Source organism: Puma concolor, chromosome D1 (genome assembly GCF_028749965.1).
Source record: "Puma concolor isolate L17-30 chromosome D1, mPumCon1.1.hap2, whole genome shotgun sequence".
Lineage (NCBI taxonomy): Eukaryota > Metazoa > Chordata > Mammalia > Carnivora > Felidae > Puma > Puma concolor.
Genome location: NC_141676.1, coordinates 115,021,831 through 115,047,291, shown reverse-complemented (window position 1 = coordinate 115,047,291; position 25,461 = coordinate 115,021,831). Strand labels below are relative to the sequence as shown.

The 25,461-nt window shown below is 39.6% G+C and overlaps 1 protein-coding gene across 2 annotated transcripts in view; it reads left to right on the top strand.

Annotated features, from left to right (window-relative positions):
- The window catches only part of DYNC2H1 (dynein cytoplasmic 2 heavy chain 1), a 341,612-nt gene that overhangs the window by 261,999 nt on the left and 54,152 nt on the right, over positions 1-25,461 (top strand). For both annotated transcript variants that reach the window (XM_086679269.1, XM_086679270.1), the window contains one exon: positions 16,352-16,441. In XM_086679269.1, coding sequence (XP_086535395.1) covers positions 16,352-16,441 — 90 coding nt within the window. The remainder of the gene's footprint in view (positions 1-16,351; positions 16,442-25,461) is intronic.

Genomic DNA, 25,461 nt, shown 5'->3' with positions numbered 1-25,461 from the left:
CTTAATATTTATTGTTATTTGAAGATAGACCATAGTAAGTTAAAAGTGTGTACTAGGGAGGGGCCAAGATGGTGGAGCAGGTGGAAGTTCTCTGCTTCTCTCGTCCTTGAAATGCAGCTAGATCAGCACCAAACCATCCTGCACACCTAGAAAACTGATCTGAGGATTAACAGAACAATCTGCATAACTTGAGCCACAGAACTCAGCAGATATGAGGCCCGAAGAGGTGAACTGGGGGAGAGAAGCCATGGAGGGTAGGGAGCTATTGCAGAGAAAGGACAGAGATGGGTGGAGTGCAGGAAAAGCATGCCCCCCAAGAGCAGCTGGAGAGAAAGAGAAAGAGTGGAAACATCCACAAGGGTTGAACAAGAAAGGGAGAAAGGAGAGGGTTTCGGCACTATTAGGAATCTAGAAACAGGGGAGCACAGAGTTGGAAACTCCAAAGCTCGATAGCTGGTGGAGCTTTGGTGGCGAGGAAAGGTGAATCCCCATTAACAGGCAGCCTCCTCGGGGCACATGGGGAGAAACGGTTCACCTGCTTGAAAGGCATTTGGTAGAGGCTATGTGGTCTCTCCATGGGCATAGGTCCCAATGGACCCTGGAGAATAGCCACGTTTGGTGGTGTTGGAACAAGGACATTAGGGTACAGTGAAGCCTGGTGCCATTTGTGTGTTGTGATTTGTCATAGTCCCTGAACCACTACTGCTACACAGTTGTGCGTACTTTTTCTAGGGCAGGCTGGCACCTGGTGGCAGTCTCTGGACCTCTGCAATGGCACGGTTGCATGAGCATTCCTGGAGGCAGCCAGCAGCCAGCCATTGCTCAGGGAGACCCTCCCCCAGAAGGTTAGAGCAGGTCCAAACTGCAGGGCTCTCAGAAGTGAGGGGTTTGGAAGCACAGCCCCATCTGACATAAAATTTGGGAGAGAGGTACTGCCTGGCAGGCTGACAGCATGGACATGGACAGTGTAGAAGCGGGGAGTGGATGGAAACCGGAGACAAAGGAGGCATGCCTGATGACTGCTTGGTGAGAGCACAGAATTCTGGTGTTAGAGACTGGGAAGCTGGGTGATGCCATTTTCACCTCTCTTGCACACGCACATGCGCACCACACTGATCCACCCCAGTAACCTAAGCAGTACCACTTAGTGGAGAATGGAGCTATCACACCAAGTGCTTACCCAACTGTGCCCTCCAAGAACATGCTCTACAAGACCACTACAAGTCCCTCTGCCTGCTTAGTGCACAGACTATAAAGTGCTTCATAGTTAGATTTCTAGGGGAAACTGAATGTAATTTCATTCTATGCACTGGTCCATCAAGTCCTTTTTTTTTCTTATTCTTGGATGCAAAAAGAGAAAAAAATTATTTTCATTTTCTGTTTTTATGAAAAAGTTTTAAAATTTCTTTTACTATATACTCCATATTTTTATTTTTTTGTGAATTGTTTATTCTATTTTACTTTATTTCATTTTATTCTATTTTATTGTATACCTTTCTATTAATTTTTAATGGTTTGTCTTTTTTATTTTCTATCCCTTTTTTCTCTATTCTTTCAAGCTTATTTCAACAACCAGACGAAAATACATGTAAGATCTAGCTTCCTTTATTTGGTTTTTTTGAATTGTTTTGAATTTTTTTTAATTTTATTTTTTATTCTTTTTTTTCCTCCAAAATGACAAAAAGAAGGAATTCACCACAAAAGAAAGAACAGGAAGAAATAGCCAGGGACTTAACACAGATATCAACAAGATGTCTGAACCCACATTTAGAATCATAAAAATACTAGAATACTAACTGGGGTTGAAAAAAGCATAGAATCCCTTTCTGTGGAGATAAAATAAGTAGTCTAGTCAGGGCAAAATAAAAAATGTTGTAACTGAGCTGCAATCTCAAATGTATGCCACAGTGGCAAGGATGGATGAAGCAGAGTAGCGAATCAGCAGTGTAGAGGACAAACTTACGGAGAATAATGAAGCAGGAAAAAAGAGGGAAACTAAGGCAAAGGAGCATGATAGAAGAATTAGAGAACAAAGTGACTAATTAAAAAGGAATAACATCCGAGTCATAGGAGTCCCAGAAGATGAAGAGAGAGAAAAAGGGGTAGAAGGGTTATGTGAGCAACTCATAGTGGAAAGCTTTCCTAACCTGGGGAAAGACACAGACATCAAAATCCAGGAAGCACAGACTTCCATTAGATTCAACAAAAACGGGCCATCAACAAGGCATATCGTAGTCACATTTACAAAATATACAGACAAAGAATCATGAAAGCAGCAAAGAAAAAAAGTCCTTAACCCATAAGGGAAGACAGATCAGATTCACAGCAGACCTATCCACAGAAACATGGCAGACCAGAAAGAGTGGCAGGATATATTCAACATGCTGAATTGGAAAAAATATGTGGCCAAGAATTCTTTATTCAGCAAGGCTGTCTTCAAAATAGAAGGAGAGATAAAGAGTTTCCCAGACAAACAAAAACTAAAGGAGTTTGTGACCACTCAACCAGCCCTGCAAGAAATTTCAAAGGGGAGTCTCTGAGGGGAGAAAAGATGAAACAAAACAAAAAAGACCAAAAGCAACAAAGACTAGAAAGCAACAGAGAACACCACCAGAAACTCCAACTCTACAGGCAACACAATGGCAATAAATTCGTATCTTTCAGTATTCACTCTAAATGTCAATGGACTAAACGCTCCAATCAAAAGACATAGGGTAATAGATGGATAAGAAAACAAGATTCATCTATATGCTGTTTACAAGAGACCCACTTTAGACCTAAAGACACCTTAAGATTGAAAATAAAGGGATGGAGAACCATCTGTCATATTAATGGTTGCCAAGGGAAAGCTGGAGTTGCCATACTCCTGTCAGACAATCTGTATTTTAAAATAAAGACTGTAACAAGAGATGAAGAAGGGCATTATATCATAATTAAGGGGTCTGTACACCAAGAGAGTCTAACCATTGTAAACATTTATGCCCCCAACGTGGAAGTACCCAAATATATAAAACAATTACAAACATAAACTCCCTGACAATAATAGTAGGGGACTTCGACTCCCCACTTACAGCAGTGGACAGATCATCTAAGCAGAAAATCAACAATGAAACAGTGTCTTTGAATGACGCATTGAACCAGATGGACTTAAAAGATATATTCAGAACATTTCATCCTGAAGCAGCAGAATACATTCTTCTCAAGTGCATGTGGAACATTCTCCAGAGGAGATTGCATACTGGGATACAAATCAGCCCCCAACAAGTACAAAAGTACAAATTGAGATCATACCGTGCATATTTTCAGACCACAACACCGTGAAACTTGAGATAAACTACAAGAAAAAAATTGGAAAAACAACAAATACTTGAAGATTAAGGAACATTCTGTTAAAGAATGAATGAGTTAACCAAGAAGTTAAAGAGAAAATTAACAGGTACATGGAAGCCAATGAAAATAATAACACCACAGCCCAAAACCTCTGATGTGCAGCAAAGGTGATCAGAAGAGGAAAGTATATAGCAATCCAGGCCTTCCTAAAGAAGGAAGAAAGGTCCCAGATACACAACCTAACCTTACCCCTACAGAGCTAGAAAAGAGAAGCAAATAAAACCCCAAACTGGCAGAAGAAATAGGAAATAATAAAGATTAGAACAGAAATCAATACTGCTGCCCCCAAAATAAAATAAAATAAAATATAAAACAGAACAGATCAATGTAACCCAGAGCTGGTTCTTTGAAAGAATTAACAAAATTGATAAACTTCTAGCCAGTTTGATAAAAAGAAAAAGGAAAATAAATAAAATCAGGAATGAAAGAGGAGAGATCACAACCAACACTTCAGAAATACAAACAATAATAAGAGACATTATGACCAATTATGTGCCAATAAATTAGGCAACCTGGAAGAAGTGGACAAATTAGTAGAAACATAAATTACCAAAAGTGAAACAAGAAGAAATAGAAAATTTGAATAGAGCCATAACCAGTAAAGAAATTGAATTAGTAGTCAAAATTCTCTCAAAAAACAAGAGTCCAGGGCCTGACAGCTTTCCAGGGGGAATTCTACCAAACATTTAAAGAAGTGTTAGCACCTACTTTTTGAAGCTGTTCCAAAACCTAGAAATGGAAGGGAAACTGCCAAAGACATTCTATGAGGCCAGTATTACATTGATTCCAAAACCAGACATAGACCCCACTAAAAATGAGAAGTATAGACCAATTTCCCTGATGAACATGGACGCAAAAATTCTCAACAAGACACTAGCCAACCAGATCCAACAATACATTAAAAGAATTATTCACCACGATCAAATGGGACTTATACCTGCAATGAAGGGCTAGTTCAATATTCACAAATCAATGTGATTCATCACATCAGTAAAAGAAAAGAGATCCTCTCAGTAGATACAGAGAAAGCACATGACAAAATATAGCATCCCTTCTTGATTAAAAACCCTTAAGAAAGTGGGGATAGAGGATCATACCTCAAGATTATAAAAGTCATATACAAAAGACCCACAGCTAATATCATCCTCAGTGGGGAAGAACTAAGAGCTTTTCCCTTAAGGTCAGGAACACAACAGGGATGTTACACTTGCCACTGTTATTCAACATAGTATTGGAAGTCCTAGCCTCAACAGTCAGACAACACAAAGAAATAAAAGGCATCCACATAGTCAAGGAGGAAGTCAAACTTTCATCCTTTGCAGATGACATGATACTCTGTGTGGAAAACCCAAAAGATTCTACCAAAACACTGCTAGAACTGATCCATGAATTCAGCACAATTGCAGGTTGTGAAATTAGTGCACAGAAATCGGTTGTATTTCTATACACCAACAGTGAAGCAGCAGAAAGAGAAATCAAGGAATCGATCCCATTTACAGTTGCACCAAAACCCATAAAATACCTAGGAATAAACCTAACCAAAGAGGTTAAAAATCTATACACTGAAAACTGTAGAAAGCTTATGAAAGAAATTGAAGAAGACACACAAAAAAATTGGAAGACATTCCAAGGTCATGAATTGGTAGAACAAATACTGTTAAAATGTTGATACTACCCAAAGCAATATACATATTCAATGCAACCCCTATCAAAATGACACCAGCATTCTTCACACAGCTAGAACAAACAAGGCTAAAATTTTTCTGGAACCAGAAAAGACCCCAAATAGCCAAAGCAATCCTGAAAAAGAACACCAGAGCAGGAAGCATCACAATCCAGGACTTCAAGCTGTATTACAAAGCTGTAATCATCAAGACAGTATGGTACTGGCACAAAAACAGACACTTAGATCAATGGAACAGAATACACAACCCAGAAGTGCACCCACAAACATATGGCTAACTTATCTTTGACAAAGCAGGAAGGAATATCCAATGGAAAAAAGACAATCTCTCCAGCAAATGGGGTTGAGAAAACTGGACAGCGACATGCAGAATATTGAACCTGGACCACTTTCTTACACCATACACAAAAATAAACTCAAAATGGGTGAATGACCTAAATGTAAGGAAGCCATCAAAATCCTAGTGGAGAAAGCAGGCAAAAACCTCTTTGACACTGGATGCAGCACCTTCTTACTCAACACATCTCTGGAGGCAAGGGAAACGAAAGCAAAAATGAACTACTGGGACTTCATAAAGATAAAAATTTCTGCACAGCAAAGAAAACAGTCACCAAAACTAAAAGCAACCTACGGAATGGGAGAAGATATTTGCAAATGACTTATCAGATAAAGGGTTAGTATCCAAAATCTATAAAGAACTTATCAAACTCAACACTCCCCAAAACAAATAACCCAGTGAAGCAATGGGCAAAAGGCATGAAGACACTTCTCCAAAGAAGACATCCAGATGGCCAACCGATGTATGTTGCGACCGGCGCAACAAACACCGAGATCAGGGTCCTGAGGGTAGGGGAGTGTAAGAAAAAGAGAAGAGAAGCCAGTTTGGGAACAGGAGGGTCCCCTGGGCTGATGGCCCAAGTGACGGCTTTATTGTTGCTGTACACAATCTTTTATAAGACTCTTATGGATCAGGTCATTCTAAGAATAAACAGGTTTCACATGATCACTGCCAGCCAAAACATTTAGTTCTGTGTACCTTGTGAACTTAATAAACGGGTCACAGCAAGACCTTGTTGATAGATTGCTAGCAAAACACAGTTCCCATGTTTGTTTCTGTTTGACCCGGGGTAGAAAAGGGGTGGGGGGTGACATTACTGCCAACACCCACAGACCACAGGCTTCAGGAATTAACTTTCTCAGCCTTGACAGGCTTTCGTATGCCCTTGCAAGTGGGGGAATGGGAGGGGGAACCACCGGGTTGGCTGAGTCAACAGGGAGCCGTTGCTCGACCCGGTCTCAGCCACAGACGTATGAAAAAAATGCTCAACATCACTCATTATCAGGGAAATACAAATTAAAATCACAATGAGATAGCCCCCTCATACCTGTCACGATGGCTAACATTAACAACTTAGGCAATGACAGATGTTGGTGAAGATGTGGAGAAAGAGGAACCCTTTTGCCCTGCTGACGTGAATGCAAACTGGTGCAACCACTCTGGAGAACAGTATGGAAGTTCCTTAAAAAATTGAAAATAGAACTACCCTATGACCCAGCAATTGTACTACTAGGTATTTATCCAAGGAATACAGGTATGTTGTTTCAAAGGAACACATGCATCCCAGTGTTTATAGCAGCACTATTGACAATAGCCAAAATATGGAAAGAGCCCAAATGTCCATCAACAGATGAATGGATAAAGAAGATGTGGTATATATATACAATGGAGTATTACTCGGCAATCAAAAATAATTAAATCTTGCCATGTGCAACAATGTGGATGGAACTAGAGGGTATTCTAAGTGCAATTAGAGAAAGACAAGTATCAAAGGACTTCACTCATATGTGGAATGTAAAAAATAAAACAGATGAACATAAGGGAAGGGAAGCAAAAATAATATAAAAACAAGGAGGGGGACAAAACATAAGAGACTACTAAATATAGAGAACAAACTGAGGGTTGCTGGAGGTGTTGAGGGTGGGGGGGATGGGCTAAATGGGCAAGGGGCATTAAGGAGGACACTTGTTGGGATGAGCACTGGGTGTTATATGTAGGGGATGAATCACTGGATTCTACTCCCAAAATCATTATTGCATTATATGCTAACTAACTTGGATGCAAATTAAAAAAAAAAAAAAAAGATGTATACTATAAATCCCAATGCAACAAATACAAATATCACAGAGGTATGCATGATGAGTCTATATAGGACATAAGATGGAAACATATGCTTTACTTAGTTAGTCCAAAAGAAAGACGAGGAAATAAGGAAGTCAGAAGTTACCAGTATCAGGAATAAGATAGGGACATCACTACGTTTCTACAGACATTCAAAGGATAATAGAATATCTTAAACAACTTTATGCTGATAAATTCAACAACTGAGATGACTTTTATGAATTTCTTGAAAGATACACACTACCAAAGCTCACTCAAGGAGAGACAGAGAGCCTCTACTCCCTATTAAAGAAGTTGAATTTTTTTTTTATTTTTTTTTTTAAATTTTTTTTTCAACGTTTTTTATTTATTTTTGGGACAGAGAGAGACAGAGCATGAACGGGGGAGGGGCAGAGAGAGAGGGAGACACAGAATCGGAAACAGGCTCCAGGCTCCGAGCCATCAGCCCAGAGCCTGACGCGGGGCTCGAACTCACGGACCGCGAGATCGTGACCTGGCTGAAGTCGGACGCTTAACTGACTGCGCCACCCAGGCGCCCCTAAAGAAGTTGAATTTTATTAAAGTTCCCATAACTCTTAGAGTTTACTGCTGAAATGTAATAAATACTTAAGAAATAATACCAACTCTGTGTAAACACTTTCAGAAAATAGAAGAGGCAGGAATATTTCACTACACTTTCTGAGACCAGCATGGCCTGATTGCAAAAGCTAACAGAGGTATTGTAATGGAAGAAATCTGTAGATTAACTTCCTTGAATATAGACTCAAAACTTAACAAGATATTAGCAAATTGAACATTTGTTTCTAATTGTTTTTGCAAAAATACAAAATTCAACAAAATGTAAAAATGGATTCTAAGTGGGATTTACTCTAAGAACACAAGTTAGGTTGAATTAAAAAAAAACAATGTTAATTATCATTTTAGTAGACTAATAAGAAATTACATGTTTATCTCAATAGACACAGAAAAGACATTAGACAAAAGTCAGCGACCAGTCATGATTAAAATTTTCAGCAAATCAGGATTAATGGACCTTCTCAACCAGATAAAGGGCATCCATGAAAAAGCTGTGCTAACATAATAGTAAAGGACTGAATGCTTTCCTCTTAAGACCAGGAATAAGGCATCAAGGTCCTTTCTCACTGCTTCTATTCAGCATTGGGCTGAAGGGTCTAGCTAGCATGACAAGTTAAAAAAAAAAAAAAAAAAAGATAAGGCTGGAAAAGAAGAAGGAAATCTGTATTTATTTGCAGAACTTATGGTTATCTATTTTCAACGTCTTACAGAATGTACAAAAAGTTCCAGAGCTAGTAAGAACATTTAAATTTAGCAAGGTTGTGGGATACAGAGTAAGTATGTCAAAATGATACATATTCTGGAAACAAACTATTGAAAATTGAAATTAAAAGTACTACTTGCAATTTCAGGATGAAATTGACCAAAAATGTGTAACACTTTTGTACACATTGAAAACCACAAAGCTTTGAAGAGTGACAGTAAACAAGAGTCAAATAAATGGAAAGATGCGCTGAAAGGTGTACTGTGTTCATGTATCCGGAGACCCAGTATTGTTAAGATGTTAATTCTTTCCAAATTAATTGAGAAGTTCAAAACAACCCCAATCGGAACCACTACATAATCTTTTGTAGTGACTAACATTTGCTTCTAATTTTTTTTTTTTTTTTTGCAAAAATACAAAAGACCTAGTGTATGCTAAATAGTATTGGAAAAGAATGAAATGAAAGATCTTACTCAGCATGATTTCAGGAACTGTTAGGAGGATACAATCGAAGCACTATGGTATTGGTATAAAAATAGATATATAGCTCAATGGAATGTAATAAAGTCCAGGAAAAGACCCACAGATGTATGATCAATTGATTTTCACCAAATATACTATGTCAATTAAAAGGGAGAACGGAAAATCTCTTTAATAGTATAGAGCAATTGAAGAGCCAAAGCCAAAAAAAATTAATTAAAAACCTACACCTGTATCTCCAAACATATAAAAATTACCCCCAAATTGATTATACTGTTTTGAATATAAAATGTAAGCCACAGACAGAAGAAAGATTAACTAGACATACTCCACAAAGGAACATGTATGTAGAAATTTTTTGAAGTATAACTAATAATGAGAAGACAAGCATTCCAAATTTTTAAAAAATACTTGATTAGACACTTTAACAAGAAGGTATACATATACCACATTTTATTTATCCATTTATGTATGGGAGGACACTTGGGTTGCTTCCCTATGTTGGCTTTTGTAAATAATGCTGCAGTAAACATAGGGGTGTCTGCATGTCTGCATGTATCTTTTCAAATTCTTGTGTTCATTTTTGTTGGGTAAATACCCATTAGTGGGATTACTGGATCATATGTTAATTCTGTTTTTCATTGTTTGAGTAATCTCTATACTGTTTTCCACAGTGGCTGCACCAATTTACATTTCCACCAACAGTGCACAAGGATTCCTTTTTCTCTACATCCATGGTGACACTTGATTTTTATTTCTTGTTGTTTCTTGTGTTTTTGATTGTTGCCATTCTGATAGATGTGAGGTGGAATCTCATTGTGGTTTTGATTTGCATTTTCCTGATGATGAGTGATGTTGAGCATCTTTCGAAGTATCTTTTGGCCATCTGTATGTCTTCTTTGGAAAAATGTCTATCCAGGTTCTCTGCCCATTTTTAAATTAGATTATTTGGTGTGTGTGTGTGTGTGTGTGTAGAGTTGTACAAGTTCTTTATATATATTTTTTTTTTTTTTTTTTTTAGATTTTTTTTTCAACGTTTATTTATTTTTGGGACAGAGAGAGACAGAGCATGAACGGGGGAGGGGCAGAGAGAGAGGGAGACACAGAATCAGAAACAGGCTCCAGGCTCTGAGCCATCAGCCCAGAGCCCGACGCGGGGCTTGAACTCACGGACCGCGAGATCGTGACCTGGCTGAAGTCGGCCGCTTAACCGACTGCGCCACCCAGGCGCCCCTTTATATATTTTAGATATTTACCCCTTATCAGATAGATTATTTACAAATAGCTTCTCCCATTCAGTGTGTTGTCTTTTCCTTTTGTTGATTATTTCCTTTCTGTGCAAAAGCTTTTTATTTTGGTGTAGTCCAAATACTTTAATTTTGCTTCTGTTTCCCTTGCCTGAGGAGCATCATATCTAGAAAAGCGTTTTCTATGATGTTAAAGAAATTGCTATTTGTTTTCTTCTAGGATTGTTATGGTTTCAGGTACATTTACGTATTTAATCATTCAGTTTATTTATGTGTATGGTGTAAGGATATGGATGGTTCATCCACACACATCCAGATAAGTAGATACAGAAGATAGGGTGTGTGCATGTGTGTGTATGTATACGATGGCATATTGTTCAGTAGTAAAAAAAGGATGAAATCCTGCCTTTTGCAGCAACACGGATGAATCCCTAGGGTACAGTGCTAAGTGAAATAAGAGAGAGAAATACTGTATGATTTCACTCATGTGTGCAATTCAAGAAACAAAATCAGCAATGGAAAAATGAGACAATCAGAAAGTCTCTAAATACAGAGAACAAAATGGTGGTTGCCAGCAGAGAGGTGATGGGAGTATGAGTGAAATGGATAAAGGGAATTAAGAGTACACCTAATCTAGATGAGAACTGAGTAATGTATAGAATTGTTGAATCATATCGTACACGTGAAACTAAGATAAAACTGTGTGAACTACACTTAATTAAAAAATTAAAAAGTACACAGATAACAAGGAAACGTGAAAAATTCTTAGTATCATTAATCATTAGGAAAATGAATATGAAAGTTACAATAAGAATATAAATATACTGAAGTCAGTTGCATTTCTATACAGTAGCAGTGAATGCTAGATTTTAGTATTTAGAGTATCCAAAAGGAAATTAGGAAAGCCATTCCACTTATGATAGTATTGAAGAGTAGATACAGGGAAATAAATTAAGAAAAAAGAGCAAGACTTGTACAATAAAAACTGCAAAATATCATTGAAAGCAATTACAGAAGGCTAAAATCAATTAAAAATCATCCTCTGTTAATAGGGAAATGGAGAAGTGACTACATAGATACAGATTATTTTTAGAGTGTAATGAAAGTGTTCTAGAATTAGAAAGTAGGTAAGTTGATTGATTTGTGGATATTGAACCATTCTTGCATTCTGGTAGTAATTCCACTTGGATCTTGGTGAGTGATTATTTTAATGTATTGCTGAATTTGGTTTGCTAATATTTTATTGATAATTTTTGCATCTGTATTCATCAGTGATACTGGCCTTTTTCTTTTCTTTTGTAATGTCTTTGTGTGTTTTATGCTGGCCTCATAGAATGAATTTGGATTGTGTTAGTATTGATTATTTTGTTTATGTTTGTTTATAGTTGCTTTATGTATTTGGGTTCTTTCATTTTGGGTGCATAAATATTTGCAATTCTTGTGTCTTCTTGTTGGATAGTGTCATTTTTTTTAAGTTTATTTATTTATTTTGAGAGAGAGAGAAAGAGAACACGATCAAGCACGAGTTGGGTAGGGGCAGACAAAGAGGGAGAGAGAGAATCCCAAGCAGGTTCCACACTGTCGTTGCAGTGCCTGACATAGGGCTCGAACCCACAAACCACAGGGTCATGACCTGAGCCGAAATCAAGTCAGACACTTAACCAACTGAGCCACCCAGTGGCCCCTACAGTCTTTGTTTTAAAGTGTATTTTGTCCAATTTAACTGTTGCTACCCCAGCTTTCTTTTCTCTTCCATTTGTATGAGAAATGTTTTTCCATCCCCACACTTCTAATCTGCATGTGTTTTGGGGTCTAAAAGGAATCTCCTCTGGCTACATATAGATGGGTCTTGGTTTTTCATCCCTTCTGTCACCCTTTGTCTTTTTATTAGAGTGTGATTCCATTCACAATAAAGTAATTATTGATAGGTATATTCTTTTTTATTATTTATTTTTTTTAATACATCCAAGTTAGTTAGCATATAGTGATTTCAGGAGTAGATTCCTTAATGCTCCTTACCCATTTAGCCCATCCCCCCTCCCACTACACCTCCAGCAACCCTCTATTCTCTAAGAGTCTCTTCTGTTTTGTCCCCCTCACTGTTTTTATATTATTTTTGCTTTCCTTCCCTTGTGTTCATCTGTTTTGTGTCTTAAAGTGCTCATATGAGTGAAATCGTATGATACTTGTCTTTCTCTAACTAATTTTGCTTAGCATAACACCCTCTGGTTCCATCCACGTAGTTGCAAATGGCAAGATTTCATTCTTTTTGATTGCCGAGTAATACTCTACCACATCTTCTTTATCCATTCATCCACCAATTGACATTTGGGCTCTTTCCATACTTTGGCTATTGTCGATAGTGCTGCTATAAACATGGGGGTGCCTGTGTCCCTTCGAAACAGCATACCTGTATCTCTTGGATAAATACCTAGTAGTGCAATTGCTGGGTCGTAGGTAGTTCTATTTTTAATTATTTTTAATTTTCTATTTTAAAACCTCCATACTGTTTTCCAGAGTGGTTGCACCAGTTTGCATTCCCACCAGCAGTGCCAAAGAGATCCTATCTCTCCGCATCCTCACCAACATCTGTCGTTGCCTGAGTTGTTAATGTGAGCCATTCTGACAGGTGGAAGGTTGTATCTCAGTGTGATTTTCATTTGTCTTTCCCTGATGATGAGTGACGTTGGGCATTTTTTCATGTTGGTTGGCCATTTGGATGTCTTCTTTGGAGAAGTGTCAATTCATGTATGACATTACTTTAAGTTCTCTATCAAGCATATTATCTCCCTTTCCTTTAGGTGTCTTTCTATGATTTCATCCTGTTCTTTCATTTGGGATGGATTCCTCTATGTCCTTATTTTGTCTAACTCTCTGTGTCTGTTTCTGTGTATTAGGAAAGTTGGCTATGTCTCCCGCTCTTGAAACTAGTGTCCTTATGAGGAAGAGGCCCTGGCGTGTCCTTCCAAGGTGTCTCCCACGTGTGTTGTGTGTGTCCTTTTGTGGCCGAGATCCCTTTGCCTTCAGGCCAGTCGTCTGCAGAGGCTGTCTTTGCCTGTTGTGGGCCGGGTGTGGTCCTGTGTTCTTAGTGAGCCAGTCTGGGGCACCTTTGGCTAGAGTTTGGTCGGACCGGTTGTTTCCCAGAGCTGCAGTAGTGCCGAAGTACAGGGCACTGGGCCAGCCTTGTCCCCCCAGGTTTCATCGGAGGTGGGCCTGCAGTCAGCCCAGGTGTCTGCCCCCAGCCCACTGCCAGGGCTGCAGTCGAAGCTGAAGGTGTGTTCGGTTATCTTTTCTTCTCCCCAGGGCAGCAGTCACTTGGAAGTGTCGCTGGCCCTTGTCAGCGCTGCCGTTGCGGTGTCCTGCTTGTGACGGTGCGGCAGACGGACTCAGGCTGAGGGCCGGTTGGCTGGAGCACGGCCGCCAGTGAGCTCAGCACAGGAGGTGCGCTGTTAGCCAGCTAGGTGGGGGTGTTCTCACTCATCCCCACTGTGGGAGCGTCTGTGTGCATGCGGAGGAGAGAAGGGGTGCCCACCAGATCTTTCATTCTTGGAAAAGTTTCCTGAACACTCCTGCCCGTCCTGCACATGTTCACAGATTAGCACTCTCCACACTCCTTACGGAAGTGCCGAGTTGAACAATCAAGACTTCCACATCAGTGGAGTGTAGTAACCTGACTGACACACAGGGTAGCTAACTACCCTGACACTAATATTGCTAACTCTCTCTGTTACGTGTTGCTACATAGCAAATTGCCATAAAAGTGAGTGGTATAAATGACCAGAATATATAGCGTCTCAGTCTCTGCAGCTCAGGAGTCTTCGTGTGACTTAGCGAGTACTCGAGTCTCCTGCACCTCCACAACCAGGAGGGCTGGAGGGCTGTGGTCCTTACAGCTGCCAAGGGCATCAGCAGCCTGGCTGTTGGCGGGCCTCTGGGCCCTACTGATGGGGGACTGATCATATGTCCATGGATGTCTCCATAAGCAGGCTCACAGCCTAGCAACTTTTTCACCTAGAGCGAGCACGGGAGAGAGAGAGAGAGCACAGAAGCTACAGTATGTTGTAATGTAATCTCAAAAGTGGCATCCCATCCCTTTCGCTGTATTCTTCCATCAGAATCCAGTCACTGGAACCAGTTATTCCTCCTGCTGAGGGGGTTTCACCAAGGCATGTGTGCCAGCTGGCGGGGATCATTGGGGGTGTCTGCAGTAACATACCATTTAGGTAATAAGCCAGGAAAAGAAGCTATCTTTCTACAGTAAGAAATCAGAATACTGAAGAGTGTGAAAGCCTGGTGTATCAATTACTTATTGCTACCTAGTAAATGATCCCTAAACTTAATGGCTGAAAACAAGAAGAATCGACGTATTTAGCTCATGAATGTAGAGTTTTGGCAGGATCTGGTGGGGCAGGCTTATCTCTGGTCCGTGTGACACCAGCTGCGTCTGCTCAGCCTGGACCCAGAGGATCTTCTTGCAAGATGTCCATTCACAGGCTGGCATGTTGTTGCTGATGAGTGGCTGGGAACTCCGCAGGACGATGGATGGAGACACTGTTACTCCTCGTAGGGGCATGTCTCCGTGGGCCTCTCCGTTCGGGCCGCTTCACTCCCTTACGGCGTCGTATCTTGGTTCTGAGATGGTATGCCCCACAACACAGACGATGAAAGGTGCTCATCGTGAGGCCTGGACCTGGAAACCATGACACGGCATCACTTGTGCCTCATCCTGCCTGCCAGCTTGCCGCTGAGCTCGTCGTCACATTGGGGGACACTGACCTCACTGTCGACGGGAAGGTACCGAAATCTGCATCAGTTGTCTTGCCATATGACAAATTCCACCAAAATCTACTGGGTTAAACATTATTTTAAAAATTCATTTATTTTCAGCTTAAAAACCTGAAATTTGGGTGGGGCTTGGTGAAGAAAGCTTGTCTGTTCCACACAGCTCCGTCACAGGTCTGGCAAGTCTGTGCCAGCTGGAAGCAGGAAACCTCAGCCCGTCGCCACATGGGCCTCTCCAAAACTTGGGCTTCACCAATGGTGGATGGCTTCCAAGCTGAAAAGTCTGAAAAGACAGAAAATACAAGCAATCGATTTCTTGAGGCCTGGTCCCGAAACTGTACATGAAACTGCTGCTGTGGTCACAGAACCCCCGTTTGAGGAGAGGAGCGCCCAGGTCAGGCCTCAGTGGGAGACGTGTCGAAGGACTTGGAGTCATGTTAAACTCCCCACACCTTCAAAGCACAGTTCCGGCACTTCTCTGGCACATTCCTGAGAAGGCTCACTTTACACATGGAAGGTAACGGAACCACATGTTTCCGAAGGTCGTCCTGCACCCTGAATTCCCATCGTCATGTTTGTGTTCCATGCATTGTTGATACATTCTACAGTGTTTTTTCTCAACTACACAATCAGTGTTGTGGGGTGTGACATCAATGTTCTCTCCTTATCGCTCAAGTTCAGAAGTTTGAGTGATGTTTTTATCATGTTTGCAAAGTCCAGCAAACCCTCACAGAAGAGGTGTGATAGGACGAACATGAACTAACTTATATTGTGCAGGAAAGAAGTGTACACAGTGGAGAATGAGGTCAGATGTTAAACGGAAAACTGATGTAGAATGGTTTTATTTACTTATTTAACTTTAATTTAGAGCACTTTTTAAATGTCTTCTCTTCTGAGTGTGGTTTTGGGATGGAAGTTCTATTATATTTTGTTCTGTTTATAGTTTAAGGAATGTCTGTAGGAGCCAAGACTTGTTAAACATTTTTGACCACTGATAAAATGAACTTGTCGGATTTGATGTGACTTCTTTCTGGACTAAGTATTGTCGTGGGACAACTGGCTTGCTGCTCTGTATCTGCCTGTTGATGCTTTTATTCTTTCAAGAATTTTTACTTTAAAGAATCTCTTTTGAGAGAAACAAATGAATCCATTCTGTGTCATTCATTTTTACTGTGATAAGAGAAAAAAAGACATATTGCAAGAAAATAAATTCATGACACACATAATGTGGATTATGCCAAAACATTTTCCCCCCACACCGCTGTTGAAAGGTCTTGTATATGTAACACTGGAGCCTTTTTCTGTTTCAGTGTCCTGTGGCATGGCAGAGCAGGTGGGAAGGCCCAGAAGACCCCTTACAGTACCTGAGAGGCCTCGTGGCTCGTGCCCTTGCGATACAGGTAAGGGTCCATTGGTCAGTGATGCCGGTGTCTGACGCGGTGTTACAGACATGGGTATGGAGATCACATGTGTGCGGCAGCTGGTGAGAGTGATTTTGTACGCGAAGCACCGCACATTCATTTCTCATTCCGTCGTCAGGGTTTATGTAGCATTCTTTAAAAATAACGAATAATGAGGGAACCAGGAGTTCTTATCAACAGGGATCTCTAATTTGGGGGGAAGGAGATAGATTAAAAAAAAAAACAAATAAATAGATTACTATTAGAATTCATGAAAAAAAAAATCTTGGCCCAAACCCTGAGATTTAAGATGAATATACAGCTAAACCTTAAACCGTTGTCATGATCCTAGAATGAACGTAGGGTACATAACTGAAATACTACCCAGTAAAATAGAGCTATTACTATAGCGATAGCATCACGGGATTTTAGGAGTTAAATTTTGTACAGGGACCGTAGCGTCTCAACACTTTCAGCTCATAACTTCTGCCTGCGCTCAGCTGGCTTGCACATCTGGAGTAGTAAGTGGCAGTCTGTGGTCTGTGATGATCTGCAGTCTTAGGGAAGCAGTCCTATCCACTGTGCTATTTGTGCACAAGATAAGCCTTGGTTCTAGAAATGTGACAATACAGCAGCCTAATTGGCTTTCAGGACAACAAAGTCTTCCCTGAATTTTTGTCTGCATCTCGCTCTTACCACATGCATACGAATCTCAGCAGCTCGCTGGACTGGCATAATGAGCAGATGTTGACAGCAGCAAACAGGCAGAGGATGTTTAAATGGCAAGCGTGGTCGTGGCAAACTGTCCCCCTGCAAGTACCCAGTGACTGCTGGTAAGGTCAGTAACCTGGGCACCTGTACCAGTCAGGACTTCTCTGGGCGTCTCAAGTCTTGGGTCATATCTGCCAGAGCCCAGGTTATTAGTTGCATAGCAAGACAACTCCAGAGTGTGATCCGCGTCCTGTAGCTCTGTGACCTGCCATGGAATGGCGGTGCGCTGACCCGACGTGTTGGGGTCTCGGTGGTTTTTTCCCTCCCACCTGGTCATTGTCACAACCCCTCCCGACTTTGCACGCATGCTCCAGTTGGCCATCTTCCCGGGAGGGCCCACGTGGAACGGGGCGGGACGCCGCAATGCAAATGATGGAGCCACCTGCGGGTGGGTTTCCTTGAGTGCCCTGCTCACATTGCCGTCTGTCCTTGTGGCCCAGTCTTCTGGGTCAGCCAGGGCTGTGCGGCCGGAGGGGGCGTGGCCGGCAGGTGCCCGGGGGGTGGGGGGGTGCTGCTGCAGTTGGAGGCTGTCCCATCTGACAACGCAGGACAACACCCCAGGGGGGCTGGGAGCAAAACTCCAGACGTTGGCTCCTGACCCCATGACAGCTTTCCCTGTATTTGTCAGTGGTGGTGACCTGACGACAGGATCCTGGCTGTGCCTCTTGCCTGGGTCACTGTGCTCTGCTGTGCTCAGTTCTTCACAGCTGCAGACTCCGGGGCAGGTGAGGGAAGTGGGCATCCGCGCTGGTGTGAGTGCACCTGCCCCCCCTTGAAGGACGCTGGGTTGTGCACGCCCACCAGATTGGGGTTGCACACGACACATGCCCACCAGATCAGGGTTGCACACGACACCCGCCCGCCAGGTCGGGGTTGCGCACGACACTCGCCCGCCAGATTGGGGCTGCACATGACAAGCGCCCGCCTGAGTGGGATTGCGCACAACACACACCCCCCTGATGTGGTTTCGCCCGTGAGCCTGTCATATTGGGGTGGCACATGACGCACTCCCACTTAATTGTTGCACACGCCACACGCCCATCTAATTGTGGTTGGACACTGGGGGCGTGGACTGTGCAGTGGTACTACCGCTAACACTACTCCTGTGTGCACAGTGCACACAGTTCAGGAAAGCGTTCTCAGTAATACAGTGTCTAGGAAGAACCTGGACGTAACATCCACTCCTTAAGTAAATCTGCAAACTCCTTTTGTACTCCTGTCCTGGAAACGCTACTTGAATGACGTGTGAAGCTTTTTTTTTTTTTAACCTTCCTGGATTTTTAAAACCTCAGTAGAAAATTTTCCCAAATAAGTATTCTTTTAATGTCCGTTCTGTGAAATCTTACTAAGTGAGAAAATATTTGGTGGGTCTCATTTCTTCTTTTTCTTTTTTGTTTTTGTGTTTCAATTGAAGATGACTTCTGTTAGATATTCTGGTAACAATAGGAGACGTTTTCCTCCTCGGGAAACTTTAAGGCAGCACAGCTGAGGGCCATTGTTCTGTCTCCTCTCAGATGGGAAGTAGCCCCAGCTAGGACCTCCTCTCGAAGGACTCGTGCTTAAAGACAACTCGCTCACCTAGAATTCACTTTTTTTCTTCAGTGTTTTATTTAATGTTGCAGGTGCAAATATGTCAAACAATTTTACAAAGATTTGGATTTCACCATAGCCAAACAGGTATACCATACTTTGTTATTACATTTTTATTAATATTTTTTTCCTAAAATGCTTCCAACATTATTCCTGTGCTTATCTAGCTGTTGCATTCTCTCTTTAGATTTCTATTCTCATCCTGTTTCTCCCCTTACTGAAATACAGAGTTCTTAATCTCTTCCCATAACATGAGTAGTTTCACAGTCGTTATTTTTAAAATTTTATTCTTGCAACAAGTACATATTTATACTTGAGACCAAGAATTTCAACCTATAGAGCAGATAAGAGGTTATTTTCACTCCAAGTGTCATATAAAATGCCTGATCCATATACAATGGTAAATAAAGTAAAGTAGATCTAAATGTCATGGCTGGTTGGCATTAATAACATCACACTTACTAGATTAGTAACATCTGTGCTTTACAAACACGAGTGTTCATTTCTGGGATGTCAGGAATTGTTTACAGTCGGCATCTACTTACTCGGATTACCAGAGAGTGAAGGCAAGTAATAGATCTTAGCCAAATATTAAAGTGGAACTGATCCGTATTTCCAATTAATATTAGGATGCTCTGAAGAAGATTGGTGTCAGTTAAGGGAGCTGGAAGGTGAGTGGGTCGGAGAGGGTGGAGCCAGTGTGCTCAGGTGAGGCCTCTCTTAGGAGGGGACGTGTGAACAGAGGCTTGAGCTGAGTGAGAAGGCAAACCGTGGGTGTGCCAGAGAGAAAAGTCTAGGCGGACGAGCCAGCACGTGCAGAATCTGGGACGGGAATGGGCTTTGCTTACCTAAGGAATAAAAGGCCCAGTCCACGTGGCTGGAGCGTGTCAATGAGGTGTTGAGACTAGGCCTGAGGGGCACCCGCACGGAGGGCTGCTGGGTTCCGCCAGCAGGTGCACACGGTCTTCGACATATCTTCTTTAAGTTTCGTTATTTGTAGTGCATGCATCAGACGTGCTTGATTTAGTTGTTCATGGAGTCCCCCAGACGCCACTTAGTTATCAAAAGAGAACTGTTTTATCCAGTTTTTCCCTAAAGTAATCCATTTGAAGAATACAATTGCCTTAATTTCAACCACATAATCAGTGAGTCGAGCACTATTGATAAACCAAGTCACACTGAATTTTATGTTTATCAAATATTCCTCACATACATAAATTATGATTAGAAATTATAGTTGTTATCACATATGACTAGAATATTTGTAATTAAAAATAATCTTAACAGGCATGATTATGGTAAAAAAATAAATTTTCTGATTTTTGAACTTTCATTTAAAAACAGTATTTTTAAGTTTCATCTAAAAACAAATTGAAGCCATAATTTTACTCACTGAATTCTATTTTTGTCTTGAACTCTAAGATTTTCTTATATAAGACATGGCAGTTTATAAGCTCAGTTTTTTCCTAAATAAGAAAATAAGCTATCAAGTATCATTTTTATAAACATACATATATTCAAAGCCACCAACTAAAAGACAAAAATTATCAGATTGGAGAAAATAAAATTGAAATATGACTGCTATAAGGCATCAAGGCATTGCCCTTTAAATATAAAGACACAAATAGATTAAAAGTAAAATGATAGAAAAACTATGCCATGATCACATTAGTCAAAAAACCCCAAAACAGCAACAAAAACATTTAGCTGTCTTAATATCAGGCAAAACAGGTTTCACAGAAAGGAATATAACAGGAGATAATGAAGATTATTTTATAATGATAAGGTAATCAAATTATGAAAATAACAATGCTAAACATTCCATTTCTAATAGTTTCAAAATACATGCAGCAAGAACTGATAGAAATGCAAGGAGAAATAGGTAAATCCATCATTAAAGTTGGAGATGGCAGAACATTGCTCTCAGTAATTGAGTAAGAGGCAGAAAATCAGTAAAGTTATCTAAGAGTTGAACAGCATTTAATTAACTTAATAAAAATGGAACATTACATCCAACATCAACAGAATATATAGTCTTTTCTAATGCAGAACATTTACCAAGGTAGATCATAGATCAGGTGTCCAGGATTCTAAATGGATTTAAGCCACACAGATATGCTTTCTGCTCACCTGGTGATTTGACAAATTTATGCATTATGCACAGTGTGGCTGCCATCTGTCCCACGTTCTTGTTACAGTATCCTGAACTGTATTCTCTAGGCTTTGCCTTTACTCCTGTGACTTACTCATTGCATAAGTGGAATCCTGTACCTCCCTCTCCCCCTCTCCCAACTTGCCCATCCCTAACATCCCTGGAAGCTGTCAGTTCTACGTATTTGTAGGTCTGATTCTGCTTTTGTTGGTTTATTCATGTGTTTGTTTTCTTTATGTTTAACTTAGGAGCAGAATCATATGGTATTTGTGTTTTTCGGTCTGACTTATTTCACTTAGCATGATACCCTCTAGGTCCATCCATGTTGTTGCAAATGGCAAAATCTCATCCTTTTTATGGCTGAGTAATATTCCCCTGTGTGTGTGTGTGTGTGTGTGTGTGTGTGTGTGTGTGTGCGCGCGCGCGCGCGTGTTCATGCATGCACACGCATACATCTTCTTTATCCATTTACCTATTGATGGACACTTAGGTTACAACCATGTCTTGGCTATTGTAGATGATGCTGCGATAAACATAGGGGTCAATGTATCCCTCTGAATTAGTATTTTCAATTTCTTTTGGTAAATACCTAACAGTGTGTCTCTATTTTTAATTTTTTGAGGAAATTCCACAGTGTTGTCCAGAGTGGCTGCACCAGTTTACATTTCCAGCAACAGGGCATGAGGGTTCATTTTTCTCCACATCCTCACCAACACTTGTTATTTCTTTTCATTTTGATTTTAGCCATTCAGACAGGTGTGAGGTGGTATCTCAGTGTGGTTTTGATTTGTATTTCCCTGATGATGACTGATGTTGAGCATTTTTTCATGTGTCTGTTGGCCATCTGCATGTCGTCTTTGAAGAAATGTCTGTTGAGATCCTCTGAGCATTTTTTAATTGGATTGTTTATTTCTTTATGTATGCTGGATATCAACCTCTTATCAGATATATCATTTGCAAATAATTGTTTCCCATTCAGTAGGTTGCCTTTTTCGTTGATGGTTTCCTTTTCTCTGCAGAAGCTTTTTAGTTTGATGTAGTTCCAGTAGTTTGTTTTTGCTTTTGTTTTCCTTGCCTTATGAGACATACCTAGAAAAAAAGTTGCTATGGCAATGTCAGAGAAATGACTGTCTATGCTCTCTATAGGATATTTGGTGGTTTTCTGTGTCACATATAGGGCTTTAATCCATTTTGAGTTTATTTTTGTGTTTGGTATAAGAAAGTGGTCCAGTTTCATTCTTTTACATGTAGCTGTCCGGTTTCCCAGTGCCTTGTATTGAATAGCTGTCTTTCCCCATTGTGCATTCTTGTGATTGCCTAAAATATTTATTTACCTTAAACACTTTTTCCAAGAAAATGGTACCTTAAAACAAAATAAAGTGACATCAGTTTATTAATGCGTTTCTTTTTATACTAATTGCTTTTATTTATAAAAAAAATATATTTGTTAATAGGCTATTGGCCAGGCCTAGCTAAAATGATATATTTTCATATACTTTTTTCAGTATTTTTTACATATTTAAATGTTTTCACATAATTAGGTTCATACTGTGTATCTGTTTTTACATTCTGATGAATACATTAGGTCATGAATATTTGTAGTGTCATTAAATATTTTTCAAATACCAGTTTTTATTGCTATGTAATTTTTATTGTATTGATTTACCACATTTGAATTTCTAATTTTTTGTTGTATTGTAATTTTTAATGTATTGATTTACCACATTTGAATTTCTAATTTTTATTACATTTATTACCCTTACAATTTCTTAATATTACAAGTAATTTTAAATTAGCAAGCTATGTATAATAGTCTCTTCTTTGTTTTTTTTTTAAGTTTATTTATTTACTTTGAGAAAGAGAGAGAGAAAGTGGGTGAGTGACAGACAGAGAGCGAGAGAGAATCCCACACTGGCTCCACGCTGCCAGCACAGAGCCCGACACATGGTTTGAACCCACTGACCATGTGATCATGACCTGAGCTGAAATCAAGAGTCAGATGCTTAACTGACTAGCCACCCAGGTGCCCCTCTTCATTGTTTCTTTAATTAGCATTCTGAGAAAAGGAATCACCAAGTAAACCACCTTGCATATTTTTGAAGGTCTGGCACATTTCATCGTTTCTTTATAGAAATACTGTATCAGTATACATTCCTACTAAAATTCTGTCCACATTTCATACTACCAAACTTTGAGCATTATCATTTCTTATTCTGCTATTCTTTTGGACTAAAATATTATCTTAGTTTTAGAATTTATGTAAGATTAAAGATAATCTTACCTTTCATGTTTCAATAAGTGTAAACAGTCTATGATTGTTATTAATTTATTTTCATATATGTGAAAACATATTTCCAAATTTACTTTCAGTGCTTTTTACTTTATGATATTTTTATATATTCAAAATAGTATGTACTGTAACTTAAGTTTTTTCTTATTTATATTTTTTAATTTTTTAAATGTTTTTATTTATTTTTGAGAGAGAAAGAGACAGAACATGACTGGGGGAGGGGCAAAGAGAGAGAGAGAGAGAGAGTGAGGGAGACACAGAATCTGAAGCAGGGTCCAGCCTCTGAGCTGTCAGCACAGAGCCTGATGCAGAACTCAAATTCACCAACTGTGAGATCATGACCTGAGCTGAAGTCAGACCCTTAACCAACTGAGCCACCAGGCACCTCTCTTTAAAAAAAAAAAAAAAAAAAAAAAAAAAAAAAAAAAAAAGTCCCCCATAATAGATACATCATCTTTACTTCCTCATCTTAAATTGGTTTTCTTTTTTTTCCCATTAATCTGTGGAATAATAATCTACTCTGAATGCTAAGGGGTGTAATTTTAGGTTGGAAAGTGAATTAAAGACTTAACTTTTCTCAAGCACTAAACCATTTCTCGCCAACAATATCAATTGAATATTTTTTCCATTCCCCAGTGATCTCTGATGCTACCTTTATAAAATACTAAATTCTTACATTTTCATCTCATTTTGATCAGAGATGGAAGTTCAATTTTTTTTGTATGGATACATGATATATTTCATAAGTGTGTATGAACACTTGAAGTGGTATTTTTGTTTTTTTGGTTTATGTAACTGATGTTTTTTGGGTTTTTTTTTTTTTGCCCTTTGAAGTCACCTCAAAAAGTTTATTATGGGGATTTAATTTGTTATAGCAATCATATAGATTTAATTCTATATGTAACTGATTTCATTACTGATAACCAATAGCTTTAGCCTCTGATTTATACATCCTTAAAAATCTTAGTTTTGACTAAATATTTAAAACAATTAAAGAATATTTTTGAGTAATGTTTGAAAGAACAGATACAATTGTGGTGTATTTATTTTCTGAACTCTAGCCTGCATATATATAGGCTTAGTTGCGATACTTAGTTGTATTAACAAATGAAATGTAAGTTAACTAGATACAAAATTTTTTTTTTAATTTTTTTTTCAACGTTTATTTATTTTTGAGACAGAGAGAGACAGAGCATGGACGGGGGAGGGTCAGAGAGAGGGAGACACAGAATCTGAAACAGGCTCCAGGCTCTGAGCTGTCAGCACAGAGCCCGACGCGGGGCTCGAACTCACGGACCGTGAGATCATGACCTGAGCCGAAGTCGGCCGCTTAACCGACTGAGCCACCCAGGCACCCCTAGATACAAAATTTTTAAGGGAAAAAATTTTTCCTTCAAAATTCTATATATACTGGTTCATAGAGGAGTAGAACTCTCATGAGACATTATTCGTTTCTTTTGTGGCTTTCCACATAATACCCTTTTTATTTAATTGAATTATAATTGACATAGAACATCCTGCTGGTTCTACATGTATGTCATAGTGATGTACGTCACAGAGATGTACAGAACATTACATGACTATGTACATTTTAGACATTACACAAAATATTCAAACATGACTATTCATTTAATAATGATCCCCATAAGTCTAGTTAACAATGTGTCATATTACAAAGTTATTACAATATTATTGACTGTATTCCCTGTGCTGTACAATACATACCCATGAGTTGTTTATTTCGTGACTTTAAGCATGTACCTCTTAAATGTCTTTCTCTATTTTGCCTGGTCCACCATAAACTTCCTGCTGTCGTAACCAGAGGTTTCTTTCCTATATCTGTAAGTCTGTTCCTGTTTTCTCTTGTTTGTTTTGTATTTTAGATTCCACATATAAGTGAGATTGTACTGTATTTGTCTTTCTCTTTCTCTGTCTGATTTGTTTACCATACCTTCTAGGTCCACCATTGTTTTTGCAAATGGTGAGATTTCGTTCTTTTCTATTGGCTGAGTCATAGGCCATTGTATATATATCCAGTCTTCTTTATCCACTTATCTGTTGAAGGACACTCAGACTGCTTCAACATCTTGGCTGTTACAAATAGGGCAGCAGTGGTGAATATATCTCTTCAAATTGGTGTTTTCAGTTTCTTGGAGCATATATCTAGAGATGGAATTGCTGCATTGTATGGTATTTCTATTTTTAATTTTTTGAAGA